This window comes from Leucoraja erinacea, chromosome 12 (assembly GCF_028641065.1).
Source record: "Leucoraja erinacea ecotype New England chromosome 12, Leri_hhj_1, whole genome shotgun sequence".
Lineage (NCBI taxonomy): Eukaryota > Metazoa > Chordata > Chondrichthyes > Rajiformes > Rajidae > Leucoraja > Leucoraja erinaceus.
Genome location: NC_073388.1, coordinates 46,429,358 through 46,452,361, shown reverse-complemented (window position 1 = coordinate 46,452,361; position 23,004 = coordinate 46,429,358). Strand labels below are relative to the sequence as shown.

General features: G+C 46.4%; 1 protein-coding gene across 1 annotated transcript in view; it reads right to left on the bottom strand.

The window, feature by feature from the left end:
- si:rp71-46j2.7 (uncharacterized) overlaps positions 1 to 23,004 on the bottom strand; it is a 69,722-nt gene that overhangs the window by 22,081 nt on the left and 24,637 nt on the right. The window contains exons 5-10 of the mRNA XM_055644048.1: positions 19,084 to 19,234; positions 17,064 to 17,113; positions 12,890 to 13,059; positions 9,187 to 9,270; positions 7,710 to 7,838; positions 4,666 to 4,779 (exon numbers count right to left, since the gene is read on the bottom strand). Of these exons, the coding sequence (XP_055500023.1) occupies positions 4,666 to 4,779; positions 7,710 to 7,838; positions 9,187 to 9,270; positions 12,890 to 13,059; positions 17,064 to 17,113; positions 19,084 to 19,234 (698 nt within the window). The remainder of the gene's footprint in view (positions 1 to 4,665; positions 4,780 to 7,709; positions 7,839 to 9,186; positions 9,271 to 12,889; positions 13,060 to 17,063; positions 17,114 to 19,083; positions 19,235 to 23,004) is intronic.

Genomic DNA, 23,004 nt, shown 5'->3' with positions numbered 1-23,004 from the left:
TGTCCGGGGGGGGGGGGGGGGGGGGGGGGGTGATTGGCAGTCACCGAGGTACGTTGTTTAGTAGAGTGACAGCCGCCGGAAAGAAGCTGTTCCTCGACCTGCTGGTTCGGCAAAGGAGAGACCTGTAGCGCCTCCCAGATGGTAGGAGGGTAAACAGTCCATGGTTGGGGTGAGAGCAGTCCTTGGCGATGCTGAGCGCCCTCCGCAGACAGCGCTTGCTTTGGACAGACTCAATGGAGGGGAGCGTGGAACCGGTGATGCGTTGGGCAATTTTCACCACCCTCTGCAGTGCCTTCCGGTCGGAGACAGAGCAGTTGCCATACCATACTGTGATGCAGTTGGTAAGGATGCTCTCGATGGTGCAGCGGCGGTAGAAGTTCACCAGGATCTGAGGAGACAGATGGACCTTCTTCAGTCTCCTCAGGAAGAAGAGACGCTGATGAGCCTTCTTGATCAGAGTAGAGGTATTGTGGGTCCAAGAGAGGTCATCGGAGATGTTGAATCCCAGGAACCTGAAGCTAGAAACACGTTCCACCTCCGTCCCGTTAATGTGGATGGGGGTGTGCGTGCCACCTCTGGACTTCCTGAAGTCTACAATGAGCTCCTTGGTCTTCTTGGAGTTAAGGGCCAGGTTGTTGTCAGCGCACCATGCTGCTAAGTGCTGGACCTCCTCCCTGTAGGCCAGCTCATCGTTGTTGCTGATGAGGCCAATCACCGTTGTATCATCTGCATACTTGATGATGGTGTTAGTACCATGTACAGGTGTGCAGTCATAGGTGAAGAGGGAGTAGAGGAGGGGGCTCAGCACACAGCCCTGAGGAACGCCGGTGTTCAGGGTGAGGGTTGAAGAGGTGTGCTTGTCTAACCTCACAGACTGGGGTCTGTTGGTTAGAAAGTCCAGTATCCAGTTGCAGAGGGAGGGGTCGATGCCCAGGTTACCGAGTTTGGTGATCAGTTTTGATGGAATAATGGTGTTGAATGCTGAGCTGTAATCGATGAACAGCATTCTTACATAAGTGTCTCTGTTGTCAAGGTGGGAGAGGGCGGAGTGAAGTGCCGTTGAGATGGCATCCTCCGTACTCCTGTTCTTGCGGTAGGCAAACTGATAGGGATCCAGTGTGGGGGGTAGGCAGCTTTTGAGGTGTGCCAGGACCAGCCTCTCGAAGCACTTGGTGATGATGGGGGTAAGTGCAACTGGGCGGAAGTCGTTGAGGCTTGCCGCAGTGGAGTGTTTTGGCACTGGCACGATGGAGGTGGCTTTAAGGCAAGTGGGGACAACTGCTTGGGCAAGTGACAGGTTGAAGATGTCAGTCCAGACGTCTGTCAGCTGCGCAGCACAGGCCCTGACGGCATTAGTCCTACGACGTGTACGTGGCACTGAGTAGGACTAATGCCGTCAGGGCCAGCAGCCTTACGTGCATTAGTCCTACTCAGTGCCACGTACACGTCGTAGGGGGTGAGTGTGAGGGGTTGGTGATCGGCAGGTAGCACAGCCTTGATGGCTGTCTCTAGATTGTCCCTGTCGAAGCGGCCATAGAAGTGATTAAGCTCCTCAAGGAAGGAGGCGTCGCTGGATGTGGGGGTGATGTTGGAGGGTCTGTAGTCCGTGATGGCCTGGATGCCTTGCCACATGCGTCGGGGGTCGGAGTTGTTGTTGTTGAAGTGCTCCTCAATCCTGAGCTTATGGCAGTGCTTGGCCTTCCTGATGCCCCTCTTCAGGTTAGCCCTGGATGAACTGTAGGCTCGAGCATCGCCTGACCTGAAAGCGGTGTCCCGTGCTTTCAGCAGTAGCCTGACCTCGCTGTTCATCCATGGCTTCTGATTCGGGTATATGGTCACCTGTTTGAGGGAGGTGACACTATTGATGGTGGAGTTTATAAAGTCCAGAACAGAGGATGTATAGGAATCAATGTCCGTGTGAGAGTCAAGGGTGGCCTGGGCTGCAAACGCCTTCCAGTCAGTGTTTCCGACATTTACGAGGATGTTGCCAGACTTGAGGGCCTGAACGAGAGGGAGAGGTTGGGCAGGCTGAGACACTATTCCTTGGACAGTAATGCCCCTGTCCCACTTAGGCAACCTGAATGGAAACCTCCGGAGACTTTGTGCCCCACCCAAGGTTTCCGTGGTTGCTGGTGGTTGCCAGAGGTTGCAGGTAGTGGAAGCTGGAAGGGAGACTGACAAAAACCTCCGGGAATCACACGAAAACCTTGGGTGGGGCGCAAAGTCTCCAGAGGTTTCCGTTCAGGTTTCCTAAGTGGGACAGGGGCATTAGAGGACAAGGGGTGATCTTATAGAGGTGTATTTGATCATGGGGGGGAATAGATAGGGTGAACTGTCTTTTAGCTAGAGTAGGGGAATCAAGAACCAGAGGACATGGGCTTAAGGTGAGAAGGGAAAGATTTAATAGGAACCTGAGAGGCAGCTTTTTCCACACAGAGGGTAGTGGGAATATGGAATGAGCTGCCACAGGAGGTAGACGAGGCAAGTATATCAACGTTTAAAAGGCATTTTGACGGGTACATGTATAGGAAAGGTTTAGAGGGATTTGGGCCAAACGCAAGCAGGTGGGAGTAATGTAAATGTTGGGATGAATTGCCTGTTTCCGTGCTGTATGACACTATGATTGTTAGTCCAGTTAAATAAAACTCAAAGTGCTGGAGTAACTCAGCGGCTCAGGCAGCATCTCTGGAGGACATGGACAGACAATGTTTTGGGTCAGGACCCTTCTTAAAACTGATTGTAGTTGGGGAGAGAAAGCTGGAAAAGAGATGGGGGTGGCAAAAAGCCTGGCAAGTGATAGGTGGATACAGGTGAGGGGCATGTTTGATTGGAAGGTCTCGACCAGAAAAGTCACATACCCATGTCCTCCAGAGATGCTGCCTGACCTGCTGAGTTGACCTGCAGCATTTTATGTTCTTTGCAAGATTGCAGCATCTGCTGTTCTTTGTGTCTGCAAGTCCTATTATCTACCTTTTTCTTCTTATCGAGTCCACACACAAGATCAGAAGTTGGTCAGCCAGAGCTGAACACACTTCCCTGCATCTGCATACAATGATGTCTGTCTTGTTGCTTCTTGTGCGTGGTGGTGGATAGACTGGGCCGCGACGTGAACGCTCTTTCCTTGACCCCATTATCTACCTGCCATACAACCCATGTTCTGAGCAACGTAATATTAAAGCTACACAACACATTCATAAATTTTACGACTGTTCTGATTAGGGTGCAGCGGTAGAGTTACTGCCGCCCAGCGCTCAGTGACCCAGGTTCGATCCTGACCACGGGTGCTGTCTGTACAGAGTTTGGACGTACTCCCCGTGACCTGCGTGCATTTTCTCCGAGATCTTCGATTTCCTCCCACATTCCAAAGACTTACAGGTTTGTAGGCTAATTGGCTTGGTATAATGGTAAATTGGCCCTTGTGTATAGGATATTGTTAGTGTGCGGGGATCGCTGGTCGGCGCGGACTTGGTGAGCTGAAGGGCCTGTTCCCATGCTGTATCCCTAAACTAAACTATGATTGCAGAACACCTGTGTCCAATATAAGGTGCTAGTGTTTAGGTTACTGAAACATGTCTCCGTTTATTTGTGGCGGATCAAAGATACCCTTCTCCTAGAACCCCTGTTAAAACAGCAGTAATATAAAAACAGCTTTAGATTCCTACTTGGTAACCCAAGGTGCCCTTAGTCCTCAGCTTCAGTTGAATCTATCCCACATTTGGTTCTGTTGTACTTCATTAAATAACTACTTCAGTGCCTTTAAATAACAGTTCATGACCGAATTCTACTGCAGAAAGTAACATTGTGCTTCATAGTTCTCAAGATGGCGCTGCCTCACGGCAGCAGCCTCTACAGTCCGTCTTTTTTAAATTTTTGTTCTGTTAAGTATATGTTTTGGTTGTCGTTTATATATTATTTTTAACTGTGTATATGTGGGGGGGGGGTTGAAATTTTTAAATCTCTTCCCTGTACGGGGGAACCCGACCTTTCCCTGTCGGGTCTCCGTTGTCGTTGGGGCCTAGCACCGTGGAGCGGCCTCCAACTGGAATCGACCTGGGGCTCCAGTCGCGGAGCCTGCGGACCCACCATCGTGGAGCTCGCCGGCTTCGAAGCTTCTGAGGCTCCAGCTGCAGGCCCTGTGGACGGTAACATCGGGACCTCGCGGGTCCGTGGTGGGAGACCGCTTTTTGGAGCTCACGCAACGGCAATTTCTCCCGCCCGAATCGCGGGGTTAAAACGACCCGGAGCGGGGCCTCACATCGCCCGGCGCGGCTTTAACGGCCGCAGGACTTACTATCGCCCGCCGGGGGCTTTAGCATCGGGAGAAGAATAAAGATCAGGGGAGAGACAAACTTTACCTTCCATCACAGTGAGGAGGTGATTCACTGTGATGGATGTTTATGTAAATTGTGTTAATTGTGTGTCTTGGTTTTTTTCTTGTTTGTATGACTACAGAAAACGTAATTTTGTTTGAACTTAGGTTCAAATGACAATAAACGGTATTCTGATATTCTGATTCTGATTTAAAAACAGCTAAAAAATAGAGATTCCATAAATCGTAGTATTTACGCCACCCCCGTTCTTGTATGTTGATTGTCCGCATCGGATTATCATATACGTGGCATCATACAGAATCAATGAATCAGTGAAGATGTCTGGTCCTCTCACCTTTACAAACCCAGCCACTTGATGCTTAAAGTCTTCTCGAAATTCCTCGCTGATCTCGCCCGAGGCCAAGCCGTTGACTGAAGGCAGCTGGGATTCAGCAAGTGAGCTGAAGGTCTGGAAAACAAGGAGTGCAGGTCTACTGGGACAATGGCTCCAACACAAAATCACCCTCTCAGTTCTGCAACTGGAGCCCAAACAGATTAAATGATTAAAGAAGATTAAAACAGATTAAAGGCAGAAATTCAGCTCTTGTTGCTTCTGTTAGAGCTCAAATAATGGATGTACCTGGCTATCACACAAAACAATGCCTTTCACTAAACCACCCTACCAACAACTAGAGAGCAATCCTGAGCTAGTATCTACCCCATTGGAGACCCTCGGACTATCTTTGATGAGGCTTTACTGGACTTTATCTTGCACTAAACGTTACTCACATTATTTCCTATATCATATATCAGGAAGTTCAGAGCAAGGTCTCATCTCATGCTCCGCTTCTATACAGCCATCATCGAAAGCATCCTCACTTCATCCATCACAGTCTGGTTCGGTAGTCTCGACTCACTCTCCCGGAAGAAATTACAGCGCATCATCAACAGAGCATCTAAAATTATTGGCTTACCCCTACCATCCCTTGAATCACTTTACCACAAACGGACATTACACAGAGCCCGCAAGATCATCTCTGATCCTACTCACCCTGCACACTATGCCTTTCAGCTACTGCCCTCTGGGAGGCGTTACAGGACAATTGCCTCCAAAACAAACCGCTTCAAAAACAGTTTCATTCCCACTGCAATTAACATTTTAAACTCTGTACGGTGAGGAATAAGAATAAGCATGGCCCTTATGTATTATGTAATGCGTCTGTTTGTATGTATATCTATGCTATATGTTTAATGTTTGATGAAATGTTGGAACCTGTACCGAGCTGTACTGATAACAAATTCCACCAGCCTGGCTGTGTGGTCATTAAAATACAATACAATACAATCTGTAGACAATAGACAATAGGTGCAGGAGTAGGCCATTCGGCCCTTCGAGCCAGCACCGCCATTCAATGTGATCATGGCTGATCATCCATAATCAATACTCCGTTCCTGCCATCTACACAGTGGCTGGCTCGATTGTAATCATGTATTGTCTTTCATTTTGTGTCTACCTTTTAATCTTCATATTTGATTGTTAATAATACATTTTATGAATTCAGATGCTCATGTTGATGTATTTTTAAATCTTTAGGTTTATTTGATTGCCGCCAGATTCTTTATATTGAACTAATGGAAATGGCGTTCTGATTTACAAACTTTTTAACCAAATTAATTTTTTTCCAAAAGCACAAGCCTATCATTAATTGAGAAATACATGGGTTGATTTAATGGACAAATTCCAAGTAAGTGAACAATCTACGTCCCTGTGGGCTGCTGCCGTGGGAACTGTGCTCAAAGGTTCAAAGTTGGAGACATTCTTCTGCAGATAGACACAAAGTGAGGGAGTAGCTCAGCGTGGTCAGGCAGCAAAAAAGGAGCCAGCTTGCTTTGTGGCATTGTCAGCGCCGTAGATGGCTGCTATTTGTATACATTGGGTACGCAATCAAAGAATCTTTGCCTCAGAAGGCGGTGGAGGCCGGTTCTCTGGATGCTTTCAAGAGAGGGTTAGATTGGGCTCTTAAAGATAGCAGAGTCAGGGGATACGGGGAGAAGGCAGGAACGGGGTACTGATTGTGGATGATCAGCCATGATCACAGTGAATGGCGGTGCTGGCTCGATGGGCCGAATGGCCTACTCCTGCGCCTATTGTCGATCTCACTGTGCCTAGTCACATGTGACAATAAATTAAAGCAAGTAAGTATTCCATCTCTGGTGAAAAGGAATAGGTGACATTTCAGGTGGAGGTGGGAACACTTCAGACTGAAAGATAGAAGTGAGGGAGGGAACACGAGGCGAGAAAAACACAGGATAAATCAGGGGGAGCAACAGATGACCTCAGGATGGGTGGAGCCCATAATGGCCCGTAGTTGGATGGAGAAGTTGTGCTAACGAGGGGATTACAGGGATGTGGGCTGGAGAAGATATGCTGACGAGATGGATACAAGGATGCAAAATCTTCTGGATCTGGAATCCAACCCATTGTTGTAGGTGCGCGATTGTGTTCACATAGCCGAGGTGAAATTTCACCGTCAGTAAATGAGGTGGCTGCTTGACGGAGAGGATTGTAGCAACAGCCTGGAATCCACTCATTGTGCGTGCTACATTTACAAAGAAAGTGCAGATTTTTTTTTTTAAAGTGCATGGACCACAATGAGGTAGGTTGGGAGATCGGGAAGACTCCCTCAGCTTCTGTGCTGTCCCTTTCTGCAAATTGTGGCTGATGGGCATCTGAAGACATCAATATGCCATCCAAATTCAGACTTCGATCCGTGCTCCCCACATCCACGACCTTTCCTCGGTCCCTGAGGTCTGACAACACTTGGCTCCGGTCGTGGAGAAAGGCCAGAGGAGTTGCTGGTGGGAGGCACACACTTTCACAGACCCTGTAGGCCAGGATAACCTCCATTGCCAACAGTGGATCTCTTTAAGGCAGAGACGGATAGATTCCTGAGGTGTCAGAGGTTACGGGGAGAAGGCAGGAGAATGGGGTTAGGAGGGAGAGATAGATCGGCCATGATTGAAAGGCAGAGTAGACTTGATGGGCCGAATGGCCTAATTCTACCCCTATTCCTTATGAGAACATGGGCAAAAAAGGATAAACTAAGTGGCCAGAGTAACAATCAATGAGCCTTTCCCACAATCGGTCTGAACAAGGGTCCCTGCCCGAAACGTCGCCTATCCATGTTCCCCAGGGATGCTGCCTGATCCGCTGAGTTACTCCAGCATTTTGAGTCTTTTTTTGTAAACCAGCATCTGCAGTTTCTTGTTTCTAGCCTTTCTAATTTGTAGAGTGACTCACCGCTGGCTGTGTGATTAACCTGCTCACCAGAATTAACTAAGTATGATATTCATATGCAGGGATTCTAAACAAAACGCCCTTTAGCGCGACTGGTATACCTTGATTAGTTCATTCCGAAGGTCCTGAAATTCATGGTATTTCCTTTTCACAGACCAGCATTCTTCTGCATCTTCAGGGTTTTCTACATCAATTGTACAGAGTGGCTCCTCTTCATCATCCCAGGCTATCTGCAAAACGGCACAGCGTTAGAATCTTAACCCCCACTTCAACTGCCCACGGAGTGGGTGCTCGCTTTGCACTGTCAGGGGTGAGGGTGGCAGCAGATACTATAGTGGTGTATAAGATGTGTTCTATGTAAACAACAGCAATAGAAACATCTTGCAACAGAAGCAGGGATCACAAGGAGAATTAAAAAAAGGATAAAATTACAAAACAATATCAGGTACCACCTGGTTCTTTGCATTACTTTAAGGCATAAATCATCTTTGGTTGCCAAAAGAGTCAGCTTGACATTGTGCAATCTGGTGCATACTGTTGCGAGTCTTTTTAACTTACACTTGAATGCAATATTTATGCTTTAAATTGGATTAGCTATGAATAATTTAATTGGCATATCTACTGAAAAAGGAACAATGGAATTCTTACTTGCAGCAGCATAGCAGGTCTGTAAAGAAAGTATTCATAGTAAACTAAAAAATGTTCAATAAACTAAAAAAACTAGTGCAAAAACTAACTCTCAATCTAGGGAAGAGCATCATTGGACACAAGGATCTGCAGATGCTGGTTTACAAAAAAGATACAAAGTACTGGAGTAACTTTTCTCTCTTCTTTCACGCTTCTCTCCTTATCTCAGTCTTTTGTCTTCTTTTCATCTCTAGACACCCATCTGCCAGTCAAACCCCCTTACCTGTAAACTCAGTCTGATGAAGGGTTCCTACCCGCAATGTCACCCATCTTGAGTTACTCCAGCACTTTGTGTCTTTTTTTGTAATCCAGTATCTGCCGTTCCTTGTTTCTCCGCTTATCACTTCCTTGTCTTTGTGTTACCCCCACCCTCTCCCATCATCCTGCCCGCTTCCTTCCACCTATATCCCTCCCTCTGGCATTACATTTCACTCCTCTTCTCTCTTTACCTGACACACAGTTATCTCCTTTTCACCTCTATCCTTTGTCTACCAAGCAAACCCCACTCACCTGTATCCACCTCTCACTTGCCAGAGATTGACACAAAGTGCTGGAGTAACGCAGCGGGTCAGGCAGCATCCCTGGAGACCGTGGATAGGTGACGTTTCGGGTCTGAACCCTTCAGACATTGCCAGACTTTGTCCCATCTTCACCTCTCTTCCAACTTTCCCCCCCCCCCCCCCAATCAGTCTGAAGAACTGTTCCGACCCGAAACATCGCCTATCCGGAGATGAGTTGCTCCAGCCCTCTAGGGTATCTCAGTGACTTTTTTTGAAGAGTATCAACTGTTGATAATGTCAAATTAGTGGAATTGAATGCTCTTCAATGTGTTAGTGTTTGTGTGTCAGTTACACCAGACACAAATGGTTTCAGTACACCATATTGCCATACCTCTGAAATGGAGATCTTGCTATGTTTTAATGATGTCTTGTCTTCATTCGATTCAAAAAAACTTGTTTTCAGCCATTCAAACATCTAAAATGCAAATAGATAGCACCATTAACATCAATGCTGTGGACAACATATTACTCACATTTCCTTCAGTTGCAGAAGGATGCCATTCAGCCCATCATGCCCATGCTAGCACTCAGAGCAATCTCATCAGTTGCATTCATCTGTAACCTATTCGCTCTCCCACGCCGATCAACTCAGCTATGACCCAGAATGTTTGCGCGTGTCCTAAGAAATGGAACCTCTCTTTCTCACTCCAGACTCTTCAATGAAGAGTTCCGACCCAAAACATCGCTAAGCCCTGCACGTCCATAGATGTTGGGTTCTTCCAGCAGATTGGTTGTTGGTCACCAATCCCCCAATCCATCCATCCTTTTTCACAAAAAAGCAAATAGTTCAAAAAATAATCAAAATATTATAACGCTTGAAATGTTCTTTTATTTACTCCCACCAATCTACAAATAGGACATCTTCACTTCTCCCCATGCTGAGAGTTGCAACATGAATTAGGGTTCTGACCCAAAAAGTTACTTGTTCCTTCTCTCTAGAGATGCTGCCTGACCTGCTGAATTACTCCAGCACTTTGTGTCTATCCTCGGTATAAACCAGCATCTCCTTCCTGCGCATGAATTAGATTGGATCCCCTCTCTCCCCCTCTAAAGTACGTTGAGATGTTCCCTATTCAGATGGATTGTTAGGGCAGATTTTGAGGGATTGTTTGTCTTGCACTTGGGGTAAGAACATCAGGATGAAGATGTTGGCCATGGTTGACTGAGAGAGTAAAATTTCCTTCACTCACAGGGCGTGAATCCTCAAATTTGTTGTTTAGCATGCAACACAAGCTTTTCACTGTACCTCGGACCACGTGACAATAAACTAAACTGTTGAGTAACTCGCAATTGAAATTGATAGGATTTTGGAGTTGGGAAGGGAACAGCTTTGTAACATGAAGAATGATCATTACAAATTAAATAATTTCACACCGTACATCTTCAAAGACCTTGACACCGTTTTGTGCATTATTTCTTTCCTGGGGCCTCTATATTTTGACACAAACATGCTCTCAGCAAACACATCTTGAAGGATGTTTTACAAAAAAGATACAAAGTGCTGGAGTAAAGGGCCTGTCCCACGAGCATGCGACTCCATGCGGCAAGTGCGACCTAACGTGGTCGCTTGAGCCGTACGGCCTCGCGGGGCCGGTCCCACTTCGATCGCCGGAGCCATATGGAGTTGTGCGGAGCTGGTCCCGACATCGCGCGGGACTCCGAAAAACTGCCACGGTCCAAAAATTCCGCGAGGCAACGGCCTGCCGGCCCTCAGCCGCATTGTGGCCGTATGCACCACCGCGACGGGCGTGCGTAATGTCTTGACCCCGTACGCAGAGTCTTGATGGCGTACTCCTAGTGTGAACTTCCCACGGACTTCGCTTGAACTTCACGTCAACTCGTACGGGATCACTCAACCACCGCGTGGCCCCCGCTTCCGGTTTGGCCGCGCTTGCCGCATGCAGTCGTATGCTCGTGGGGCAGGCCCTTAACTCAGCAGGTCAGGCAGCATCCTTTAGTCTTTTTTATCATGGGAATTTATATTGGGAAACAAATAAATGGCAGAACAGTTAAACGAGTACGTCATTCTGTCCTCATTAAAAAAGACAAACAATCTCCCAGAAATACTAGGGGACTGAGGATCAAGTGGGAGGGAGGAACTGAAGGTAATCCACATTAGTCAGGAAATGGTGTTAGGTAAACTGTCGATGCATTGGTGATCATTTTCCAATGTTCTCTCGACTCTGGATCAGTTCCTGTGGACTGGGAGGGGAGCCAATGTAACCCCACTTTTTAAGAAAGGAGGGAGAGAGAAAATGGTGTATTATAGACCAGTTTGCTTTACATCGGTAGTGGGGAAGATGCTGGAGTCGATTGTAAAAGATGTTATAGCAGCGCATTTGGAAAGCAGTGACGGGATGGGTCAAAGTCAGCATGGATTTGTGTTGGGGAAATCATCCCTACAAATCATCTGGAATGTTTTGAGGATGCAACAAGCAGACATGGGAGAGCCAGTAAATGTGGTGTATCTGGACTTTCAAAATGCCTTTGACAAGGTCCAATACAAGAGATTAGTGTGCAAAATTAGAGCACATGGTATTGGGGTATTGACATGGATAGAGAACTGGTTGGCAGACAGGAAGCAAAGAGTAGGAATGAACAGGTCCTTTTCAGAATGGCAAGCAGTGATTAGTGGGGTGCCGCAAGGCTCAGTGCTGGGACTCCAGTTATTTACAATATATATCAACGATTTAGACGAGAGAATTAAATGTGACCTCCAAGTTTGCGGATGTCACAAAGCTGGGTAGCAGTGAGCACTGCTATGAGGATGGAGGGCGACTTGGTATAGGTTGGGTGAGTGGGCAGATGCATGGCAGATGCAGTATAGTGTGGATAAACGTGAGGTTATCCACTTTAGTGGCAAGAACAGTAAAGCAGATTATTACCTGAATGATGTCAGATTAGGAAAAGGGGAGGTGCAACGAGACCTGGGTGTGCTTCTACATAATTCACTGAAAGTAAGCATGTAGGTACAGCAGGCAGTGAAGAAAGCTAATGGCATGTTGGCCTTCATTGTGAAAGGATTTGAGTTTAGAAGCAAGGAGGTCCTACTGCAGTTATACAGGGCCCTGGTGAGACCACACATGGAGTATTGTGTGCAATTTGGGTCTCCTAATTTGAGGAAAGACATTATTGCTATTGAGGGAGTGTGGCATATGTTCTCCAGGTTAATTCCCGGGATGTCAGGAATGACATATGACGAAAGAATGGATCGACCGGGCTTGTATTCACTGGAATTTAGAAGGATGAGAAGATATCGTGCAGAAACATATACAATTCTAGAAGGATTGGACAGGCTCGATGCAGGAAAAATGTTCCTGAATTTGGTGGAGTCCAGAACCAGGGGTCACAGTTTAAGAATAAGGGGTAGGCAATTTAGGACAAAACTTCACCCAGAGAGTTGTGAATCTGTGGATTTTATTTACCACAGAAGGCAGAGGAGGGAAATTCACTGGATGTTTTCAAAAGAGTTAAATTAGCTCTTAGGGGCTAAAGGAAACAAGGGATGTGGGGAAAAGTGGGCCATGATCATATTGAATGGCGGTGCTGGCTCGAAGGGCCAAATGGCCTACTCCTGCACCTATTTTTCTATGTTTCTATGTGTCTGTACATTGTGGACAGCTCGAGTATTGTAATCATGTATCGTCTTTTCGCTGACACAACAAAAGCTACCTCTGGACACGTGACAATGAACTAAACCAAACATCTCTGGAGAACATGGATAAGTGACATTTCAGGTCGGGATCTATCTTGTCGGGTTTGAAAAAGGATCCCTACCCAAAACGTTACCCATGCATGTTTTCCAGGGATATTGCATGACCCGCTGTGTTACTCCAGCACTTGGTGTCTTTTTTGTAAACCGGCATCTGCAGTTCCTTGTATCCACATCTTGCAGGAGTTTTTTAGACATTGCTTCATTTAAAGAATTTCAAAAGCTAGAACAAGAAAATATTTTTTCCCTGTACTTCTTCTGGCCTTTAAATAGAAAGACACCAACATTACAACTAATGACCTTTAGAGGGGCTGTCACAAACCTCGTGGGAGGGATCAAAATCATTATCTTCCACAGAATCATCGTCCGCATGGTTGATGGATCTGAATTGGTGGGTTATATTTCCATCAACTTCATCCATGTCAGTTGCTTCAATCGCCATCTTCTTTTTGGATTTCTTGAGGATTTTTAATCTTTTCAGCAAACTAATGACTTGAACAGAGCAAATATTGCAATCAAAATTAAATGGCATAAGACAAACGAGCGAACTGCATTACATTGCAACAGGAGCGTCAATTGAGAAGAGAATGGTGCAGCCAGAGTTGACCTGACCATGGAAGGTTTGAAAGAAATTGTTACAGGCAAGACAGGTGTCCATTGTCCGAGAAGTTACGGATCACGATTTAGAGCAAGAACTAAAGCTGGAGCGTAATGAGGGGGCAAAACGCAAAATAATTGGTCAACGTGTAATGGAGTCATGGGGTCACGCAGCATGCAATGAGGTCCTTCGGCCAAACTCAATAATGCAGGCAAAGATACCACTCCTAGGCTAATCCTATTTGCCTGTATTTGCCCCATATCCCTTGAACTCAAGGGTTCCCAACGTGGGGTAAATTTACCCCCAGGGGGTAGGTTTGTTGATTCTGAAACAAAATAATAATGTTAAAAACAGTATTTGAAAAATTCCCCTTTGTCAGTTGCTTTATTATGGTAGAAGTGTAAACTCAAATTACTGAACAAAACAGGGTGGGGGTGAATTTACTTTCGAATAGTTGCCTGGGCGAAGGGGGCGAAATAAGTTGAGAACCTCTGCTCTCACCCTATTCTATTCATGTACTTGCCAAATGGCATTATTTAAGGTGTAAGTGTAGTCTTCAGCAAAGACCTGATGAGTTGCTGAGCATGGTGAATGAGGAATCTGGATAATGGATGACGTCATGCCGTGAGATCATGGATCGGACGCCTCACGGAATAGATTTCTATGCTCACATTTGTCTTGGATCCCAAATATTTGAAGGTTAATACAGAAGAATTGAAAATGTAGAATATTACAACGCAGAGGGAGACCATCAAATGTATGCTGGACCTGATCTCCAGAATGAAGAGGAGAACCAAAATAAATGGAACTTAGAACAGCTCAGTGCAGGAACTGGCCCTTCAGCCCACAATGCCTGTGCCGAACGTGATGTCAAGATAAACTATTCTCATCCGCCTGCATATGACTGATATCCCTCCATATCTATGTGCCTATCAAAAAGCTTCTTAAATACCACTAATATACAGTGGCTTGCAAAAGTATTCATACCCCTTGAACATTTCCACATTTTGTCACGTTACAACCACAAACGTAAATGTATTTTATTGGGATTTTATGTGATAGACCAACACAAAGTGGTGCATAATTGTGAACTGGAAGGAAAATGATACATGGTTTTCAAATTTTTTTACAAATAAAAAACTGAAAAGTATGGCGTGCAAAAGTATTCAGCCCCCCTGAGTCAATACTTTGTAGAACCACCTTTCGCTGCAATTACAGCTGCACGTCTTTTGGGGTATGCCTCTACCAGCTTTGCACATCTAGAGACTGAAATGTTTGCCCATTCTTCTTTGTAAAATAGCTCAAGCTCAGTCAGATTGGATGGAGAGCGTCTGTGAACAGCAATTTTCAAGTCTTGCCAGAGATTCTCAATTGGATTTAGGTCTGGACTTTGACTGGGCCATTCTAACACATGAATATGCTTTGATCTAAACCATTCCATTGTAGCTCTGGCTGTATGTTTAAGGTCGTTGTCCTGCTGGAACGTGAACCTCCGCCCCAGTCTCAAGTCTTTTGCAGGCTCTAACAGGTTTTCTTCCAAGATTGCCCTGTATTTGGCTCCATCCATCTTCCCATCAACTCTGACCAGCTTCCTTGTCCCTGCTGAAGAAAAGCATCCCCACAGCATGATGCTGCCACCACCGTTTCACAGTGGGGATGGTGTGTTCAGAGTGATGTGCAGTGTTAGTTTTCCGCCACACATAGCGTTTTGCATTTAGGCCAGAAACTTCAATTTTGGTCTCATCTGACCAGAGCACCTTCCTCCACATGTTTGCTGTGTCCCCCACATGGCTTGTGGCAAACTGCAAACGGGACTTCTTATGGCTTTTTTTCAACAATGGCTCTCTTCTTGCCACTCTTCCATAAAGGCCCGATTTGTGGAGTGCACGACTAATAGTTGTCCTGTGGACAGATTCTCCCACCTGAGCTGTGGATCTCTGCAGCTCCTCCAGAGTTACCATGGGCCTCTTGGCTGCTTCTCTGATCAATGCTCTCCTTGCCCGGCCTGTCAGTTTAGGTGGATGGCCATGTCTTGGTAGGTTTGCAGTTGTGCCATACTCTTTCCATTTTCGGATGATGGATTGAACAGTGCTCCGTGAGATGTTCAAAGCTTGGGATATTTTTTTATAACCTAACCCTGCTTTAAACTTCTCAACAACTTTATCCTTGACCTGTCTGGTGTGTTCCTTGGGCTTCATGATGCTGTTTGTTCACTAATGTTCTTTAACAAACCTCTGAAGTCTTCACAGAACAGCTGTATTTATACTGAGATTAGATTACACACAAGTGGACTCTATTTACTAATTAGGTGATTTATGAAGGCAATTGGTTGCACTGGATTTTATTTAGGGGTATCAGAGTAAAGGGGGCTGAATACTATTGCAAGCTACACTTTTCAGTTTTTTATTTATAAAATAATTTGAAAAACCATGTATCATTTTCCTTCCACTTCACAATTATGCGCCACTTTGTGTTGGTCTATCACATAAAATCCCAATAAAATACATTTACGTTTGTGGTTGTAACATGACAAAATGTGGAAAAGTTCAAGGGGTATGAATACTTTTGCAAGCCACTGTATCTGCCTCCACCACCACGCCTGGCAGTGCATTCCATACACCCATCATTCTCTGTGTAAAAAATCTTGCCCCTCTCACCTTGAAGCTATGCTTTCTAGTCTTTGACAAGCAGGTTCTGACTGTCTCCCCTCACTCAGACAGTAACTAAAAAGCAGATCAAACCTTATTCAAGTCCACAAAAGGGACAGTGTTTTATAAAGAAGTCAAGTCAATTTTATTTCTATAGTACATTTAAAACCAACTCTCGTTGACCAAAGTGCTTTACATTGGTGCAGGTACTAACATGCTACAAACAGTGGTACATAGATCAACAATAAATACATACATACAGCGCTCCTCAGAGGATCTCAAGAAAGGCTTGAGAGTGGAAATAATTTTTAAGTCTAGACTTAAAAGAGTCGATGGAGGGAACAGTTCTGATGGGAAGGGGGATGCTGTTCCATAGTCTAGGTGCTGCAACCGCAAAAGTGCGGTCGCCCCTGAGCTTATGCCTAGACCGCGGGATGGTCAGTAGCCCCAAGTCGGCCGAACTGAGGGACCTGGAGGTGGTGTGGTGGGTTAGCAGATTTTTGATGTAGGTGGGGACGAGCCCGTTAAGGGCTTTGTATACATAAAGAAGGAACTTGAAATTGATTCAGAACCGCACAGGGAGCCAGTGGAGAGAGGCCAGAATCGGGGCGATGTGGTCCCTTTTTCGGGTGCCCGTCAGGAGTCTCGCTGCGGCGTTTTGGGCCGATTGCAGGCGGGACAGGAATGATTGGCTGAAACTCTCGTAATCAAGGCGGGAGGAGATAAATGAGTGGATGATCTTTTTGAGGTCGTCAAAGTGGAGGAATTGATTTATTTTAGCTATCGTCCGAAACTGGAAGAAGCTAGCTTTTACCACGGCATTGACTTGTTTGTTAAATTTCAACGCGGAGTCAAATATCACACCAAGGTTTTTGACGTGAGGTTTGAGTAGTGGGGTAAGGCTTCCGAGGCTGCCTGCTATCATTTTGATTGAGTCCGAGGGGCCGAGTAGGATGACTTACTCTTGTTTAGTTGGAGGAAGTTCTGGGCCATCCAGCACTTTATATCCTCGAGGCAGTGGATAAAGCCGAGTAGATTAGATCGGTTATTGGGCTTCAGGGGGAGATAGAGTTGTGTATCGTCTGCATGGCAGTGGAAGGAAATGCCGTGCCTTTGAATGACTTGGCCTAAGGGGAGCACATACAGGGAGAAGAGAATGGGGCCATGGCTGGAACCTTGTGGAACCCCGCAGTAGAGGCTAGTTGGGGCGGAGAAAGATCATAAATATGTTTCTTAGCTGAAACACTTACATTTTTTCTTCGGTTTATTTTTCTTTGTCTCCTTGGCTTGATTTCGCTCTCTGCGATGAACAAAAACAAGAACATATCACTATGGTTGTGCTGGGAGCGCTGGAAACCCTCGCTTCACCATCCCAGCACAGACATAGAGACCGACACACCACATACTGGGGGGGGAAGGGGGTCTGGCCAAGAGGACTCAATGCAGAGATATGGGCTAAATACAGGTAAATGGGACTAGCCAAGAAGGTCGGCATGGATGAGTTGGGCCGATTGGCCTGTTTCCATGCTGTATGACTAATGGCTGTATGGGAAATCGATTGGGAAATCACTCATTCTGCTTGTTAAGTCTGTTTGGGATCAACACAAGAGCAATCCCGGCCAATCCACACACACTCTTCCCAGATCCCGGCAAAGTTGGACACCTATCCATCTTCCTTTTGGATGCTAGGATTGAATCAGCCTCCACTACTACTGCTGGCAGTGCATTCCACCCCCAGTGCCTGCTGTATCAATTCTGCAGCGAATGGTATGTTAGCATTCACAGCAAAAGGATTTGAGTAGAGGAGCAGGGAGGTTCTACTGCAGTTGTACAGGGTCTTGGTGAGATCACACCTGGAGTATTGCGTACAGTTTTGGTCCCCTAATCTGAGGAAAGACATTCTTGCCATAGAGGGAGTACAGAGAAGGTTCACCAGACTGATTCCTGGGATGTCAGGACTTTCATATGAAGAAAGACTGGATAGGCTCGGCTTGTACTCGCTAGAATTTAGAAGATTGAGGGGGGATTTTATAGAAACTTACAAAATTCTTAAGGGGTTGGACAGGCTAGATGCAGGAAGATTGTTCCCGATGTTGGGGAAGTCCAGAACAAGGGGTCACAGTTTAAGGATAAGGGGGAAATCTTTTAGGACCGAGATGAGAAAAACATTTTTCACACAGAGAGTGGTGAATCTGTGGAATTCTCTGCCACAGAAGGTAGTTCAGGCCAGTTCAATGGCTATATTTAAGAGGGAGTTAGATGTGGCCCTTGTGGCTAATGGGATCAGGGGGTATGGAGAGAAGGCAGGTACAGGATACTGAGTTGGATGATCAGCCATGATCATATTGAATGGCGGTGCAGGTTTGAAGGGCCGAATGGCCTACTCCTGCACCTATTTTCTATGTTTCTTCAGGTTCCCATTCCATGACCTCTGTTTCCTGACTCTGCTATCAATGGGAACCATCTGTATTTTATTTAGAGCTGTCCTGGCTTTCCTTTCTTAAACTATCTGCCCCACCAATACAGTAGTAATTGAAGATAGACACCAAGTGCTGGAGTAACTCAGCGGGTCAGGCAGCATCTCTGGAGAAAAACGATGGGTGACGTTTCTAGTCGGGATCCTTGGGAGCCGTTTTGTGGATAAGGTGTCTACGTGGCACGAACGTGATGAAGACTAGGAAGTTCTCTCCAAGGCCTTGTCTAATATTCACCGTATTTGACATAATGCTCTGGAGGAACATTACTTCAGCACCATGCAAGCCCACGTCCATTTCACCATGAAGCCAACGTCCATTTATCCATGAAGCCAATGGGTTTAACCATTGAATGGAAGAGTTCATCCAGTCCAACTCTGCATGGAACTGAACGATACAGCCAGGCCTCGCCACATCTTACAGGCCTTTCTCATCATGGATTAAGGAGGCACAATACTGGCCTTTGTCCCTGGTGACTGTCCAGTAACGGTGGCAGACAGGTGAATGGCTCAACATTTAAGGGTCCCGATTCTAGTACCTTCCCGAGTTGTGATGTTTGGCTGACCATCCCGTGGTCTGACTACATCTTGTGCAGGGACATCATCTTTGGGCTGGGTGCAGGATGGGGGGTGGGGGGGGGGGGGGGGGGGGGGGGGGGGGGAATGGGGGGGTGGGGGGGGGGGGGGGGGGGGGGGGGGGGGGGAGAGGGCAGAGATCGAGGGAACCTTTCTAAAAACAAACAATTCCAGTCCAGGGACACAGAATTTCTCGGCTGCATTGCCATCTCTCTACTCACGGAATGGGTTCAATATTTGTCTCAGTGATGGCAGGAACCTCTGGGATGGAATCCTTTCCCTCAGGGGCGAGCGAGGCCCGGTCCAGAAACCTGATCAATGACTGATTGATGAAGTCCGCGTCACAAACTGTGTTGATCGTTTCCTCCAAAGCTGTCAGAGATCAACAGAAGAAGTAAGGGATCAACTTGACAATGAGTTTACCCTTTCCACCAAACTACGCACAATGCTAACCCGAAACTGAGCAATCTCTTCAATGGTACTTTTATGCCGTCTCACTTAGGAAACCTGAACCGAAACCTCTGGAGACTTTGAGCCCCACCCAAGGTTTCTGTGCGGTTCCCGGAGGTTTATGTCAGTCTCCCTACCTGCTTCCACTACCTGCAACCTCCGGGAACCACCTGCAACCTCCGGGAACCGCACGGAAACCTTGGGTGGGGCGCAAAGTCTCCAGAGGTTTCCGTTCTGGTTTCCTAAGTGGGACAGGGGCATAACTTATCGTCACATGTACCGAGGAACAGTGAAATTCTCTTTTGTATACTGTTCCGTGAACTAAACTGTTTGGTGCAGCATGTTGGCGCAGCGGTAGAGTTGCTGCCTTACAGCACCAGAGACTCGGGTTTAATGCCGTCTGCATGGAGTTTGTATGTTCTCCCCATGACCTTGTTGTTCTTCCCAGGGCACTCCGGTTTCCTCCCACACTCCACAAAGATTTACAGGTCTGTAGGTTTATTGGCTTCAGTAAAGATTGCAAATTGTCCCAAGTGTGTGGGACAGTACTAGCGGGTCGCTGGTCGGTGCGTACTTGGTGGGCCGAAGGGCTTGTTTTTTATGTGAAGCCTTAAAAGATATGTGGTTCCATCCACTCGAGTAAATGGATGCGTCACAGAAATGGGGAAGTGACAAAGCCAAGTGTCGCCAAGGCGAACGCAGCCCACTTTATGTTCCAAAATTGTGGCCAGTCCTCAGCGGCAGACTTAGATAAATGGGTTAAATGGACTCAGGATACCATCAGACCATCCCCACCCCATGGATCATTTAATATTGATCAAATAGTGACGCCGGCAATGGTTGCCTCGCCAACAGTCTCTCTGTCCCTTTCTTTATGTTTTAATAGTATGTAGCAATGTTACAAAATTTTGAGATTTAAAAAGTCAAGTCTGCAATTTATCCCATCAGATAAAGCATAACAATAAGTTTAATTTGACACCTAACTCACTTTCATATCTCAAGTAATAAAAAAGTAGCCCAAAATGAGCTACTCGCTATAGAAAACTTTATATACAGGGTTATATACAAGCCCCATTTAATGTAAAAATAAGGTACATACCTTTAATTGTTTGCTTTATAAAACCCTGGGGCCGCGAGAGGTTGCGGAGTGAGAGAGTGATTTTTAAACTACTATAAATATTATACAAGGCCATAAAAACTAATAATACCTTTTGCGACGGGGTCTTCCAGCGATTTTCCGTTAATGATTTACTAGGCTGAACATTTTCGATTGGAACAGCCTAGTAAAAATCGCGTTTTAAACCCGACCCCTCTAAACAGCGCCAAAATCACACACACGGGGTGGAGCAGATGCTCAGCCACGATTCAGGTACGTTTTGTAACATACCTATAGTATGTGTTAAATGTAAGCTTTTAGTGTCCTTTTGCTTGTTTTACGTGGGGGGTGGGTGGGAGGAGGGGTTGGGGGAAACTTTTTCTAATCTCTTACTTCACCGGAGATGCAATTTTTTTCCCGTATCGTATCTCCATCCGCACTGCGGCCAAACATCGAGGAGTTGGCGGCCTTTGCTGGAGGCCGACCGAGAGCTCCACCGCGGGGAGCCTGCGGGACTTTACCATCGAGGAGCTCGCGATCCCTTTGCCAGGGATTGACTGCTGAGCTCCAACACGGGAGCCTGCGGGACTTTAACATCATGGAGCTCGCAGTCTCTGGTCAGAGACCGACTTCGGGGAACTCCAAGCCGCAGGAGCTTCAACCGCCCTGACAGAGCAGCTTCGACCGCCGGCTGCGGGAGCTTTGATCGCCCCGACCGTGGATGGTTCGACCGCGGGAGAAGAATGAGGGAAGAAGGTTAGACTTTATTGCCTTCCATCGCAGTGAGGAATGTGGGGAATCCACTGTGGTGGAAGTTTATGTTGACTTTTATGTAGTTGTGTGTCTTGTTGCTATGGCTGTATGGTAATTTTGCATATCACTGTACCTTAATTGGTACACGTGACAATAAACAGACTTTTGAACCTTTGAAACCCTTGAGTAGCGTGCCCGGAAGGAGGTTTAGTGGATGAGGATCCTGGCCAAAGAGGGAAACAAAAAGTGAATCCATCTGTGTTTGGAGATTGGAAGTGAGAATCACAGAAACGGAGGGAGAAAAGTGTGGAGGCAAGTAACAAGGGAAGAGACAAGAAGAACAAAAGAAATAAAGGCGAGATGAAAACTGAAGGGATGACCCAAATGAGAGTTACACAAGACAAATGTAGCAACCTCCCGATTTGGACTGAAAGATGGAGTTCCAAGAACAATGGGCAGACATCTCTCTCTCCCCCCCCCCCCCCCCCCCCCCCCAACTCCGACTCCAACTCCCGCCGGCTCACATCATGCAGGACCAACCAGCTGCACAGGTTATTGATCAAACATTAACCTCACTTTAACTTTAAATCCACCTGTTCTGACTGCACACACATCCCAATTCAAGTCCCAAACCATCCCCTGAAAAGCATCGAGATACCATGCTGACGAATATTTCCACTTGTACAATTTTCAGTGTTTTGTGCGCAGAAACCTAGCAATCTCTTCATCTATCATTTAACAGCTTGTTGTTAGATGAACACACAGCTCAACCAAATCTTCACTGGTTGGATTAAGAGGCAGTTAGCGTAATTGTCATTCCCCCTCACCGCCTCAATATAATGTGACTTTCCCAAAAGGCAAGGGGCATATTTAGGTATCAGTTTCCATTGTGAGCTGATGAGGTTCAGAGTGCAAACCTCTGGCCACTCCCAGTCCTCTAGAGGACACAGCTCCATCTGCTGGCTGTGTTCAAAGCTGGTGAAATAGCTTTTGTGGCTAAAGAGTGAATAAATGTGTTTACGAAACAGGATGGGGACGTGCATCGGAGTGCAGGGTTAATCCTGATTGCTTGGAATGGCGGAGCTAGGTTTAACCTGCGCATGGCTTTCCTCTGCTTGCTGTTCATACAGAGAGAGGGGGAGATGGAGGGGAGGTGGGAGGGGATGAGGAGGGAGGTCCTGAGTGCATGGCCTTGGCTGATCAGCAGAGGGATCAAATTCAGTGAGCGGGAGCTGACGGTTACAGATGAGGCAAGACAACACGGCGCAAAATCTCTGGGCCAAGTCCCTACAGACTGAACAGGATTCCAATAATAGTTCCGACCCGAGCCAGCTGCCTGCCTCTTTTCCGGGGTTACGTCCGTGGGATTAGAAAGGGAATACGCCCTGTCTGTGGGCACCCTGAGGGAGTTCCAGGACCACTGGGCTCCGCAGGGTGTTGAATGTATCCTCAATAAGGATTGTATCATAATTGTATAATAGTTTATTATGGATATATGTTTGTATTGTATTTATGGTGGTGGGTTCTGGCTTGTTTTATTGGAGTGTAAATATTATTTTTAATAATTGAATACATTTTGTTGTAAAAAAAAAATAAAAAAAAAAAATAGTTCCCAACCAATGTCAATCCTTAACCATGGCATATATTTCAAAGGTCATTTATATGTGATATTGGAGGATATCTTCCTCCTGGAGGTACAGGAGGAAGATAGAGGACCACCTGGACAGTAATAACAGCAGGCAGGTGTGGCAGGGGATCCAGTATCTCACCAACTATAAGACCAACCTTGGAGCTGTTGAAGGTGACGCCTCGCTGGCAGAGGAGCTGAACCACTTCTTTGCTC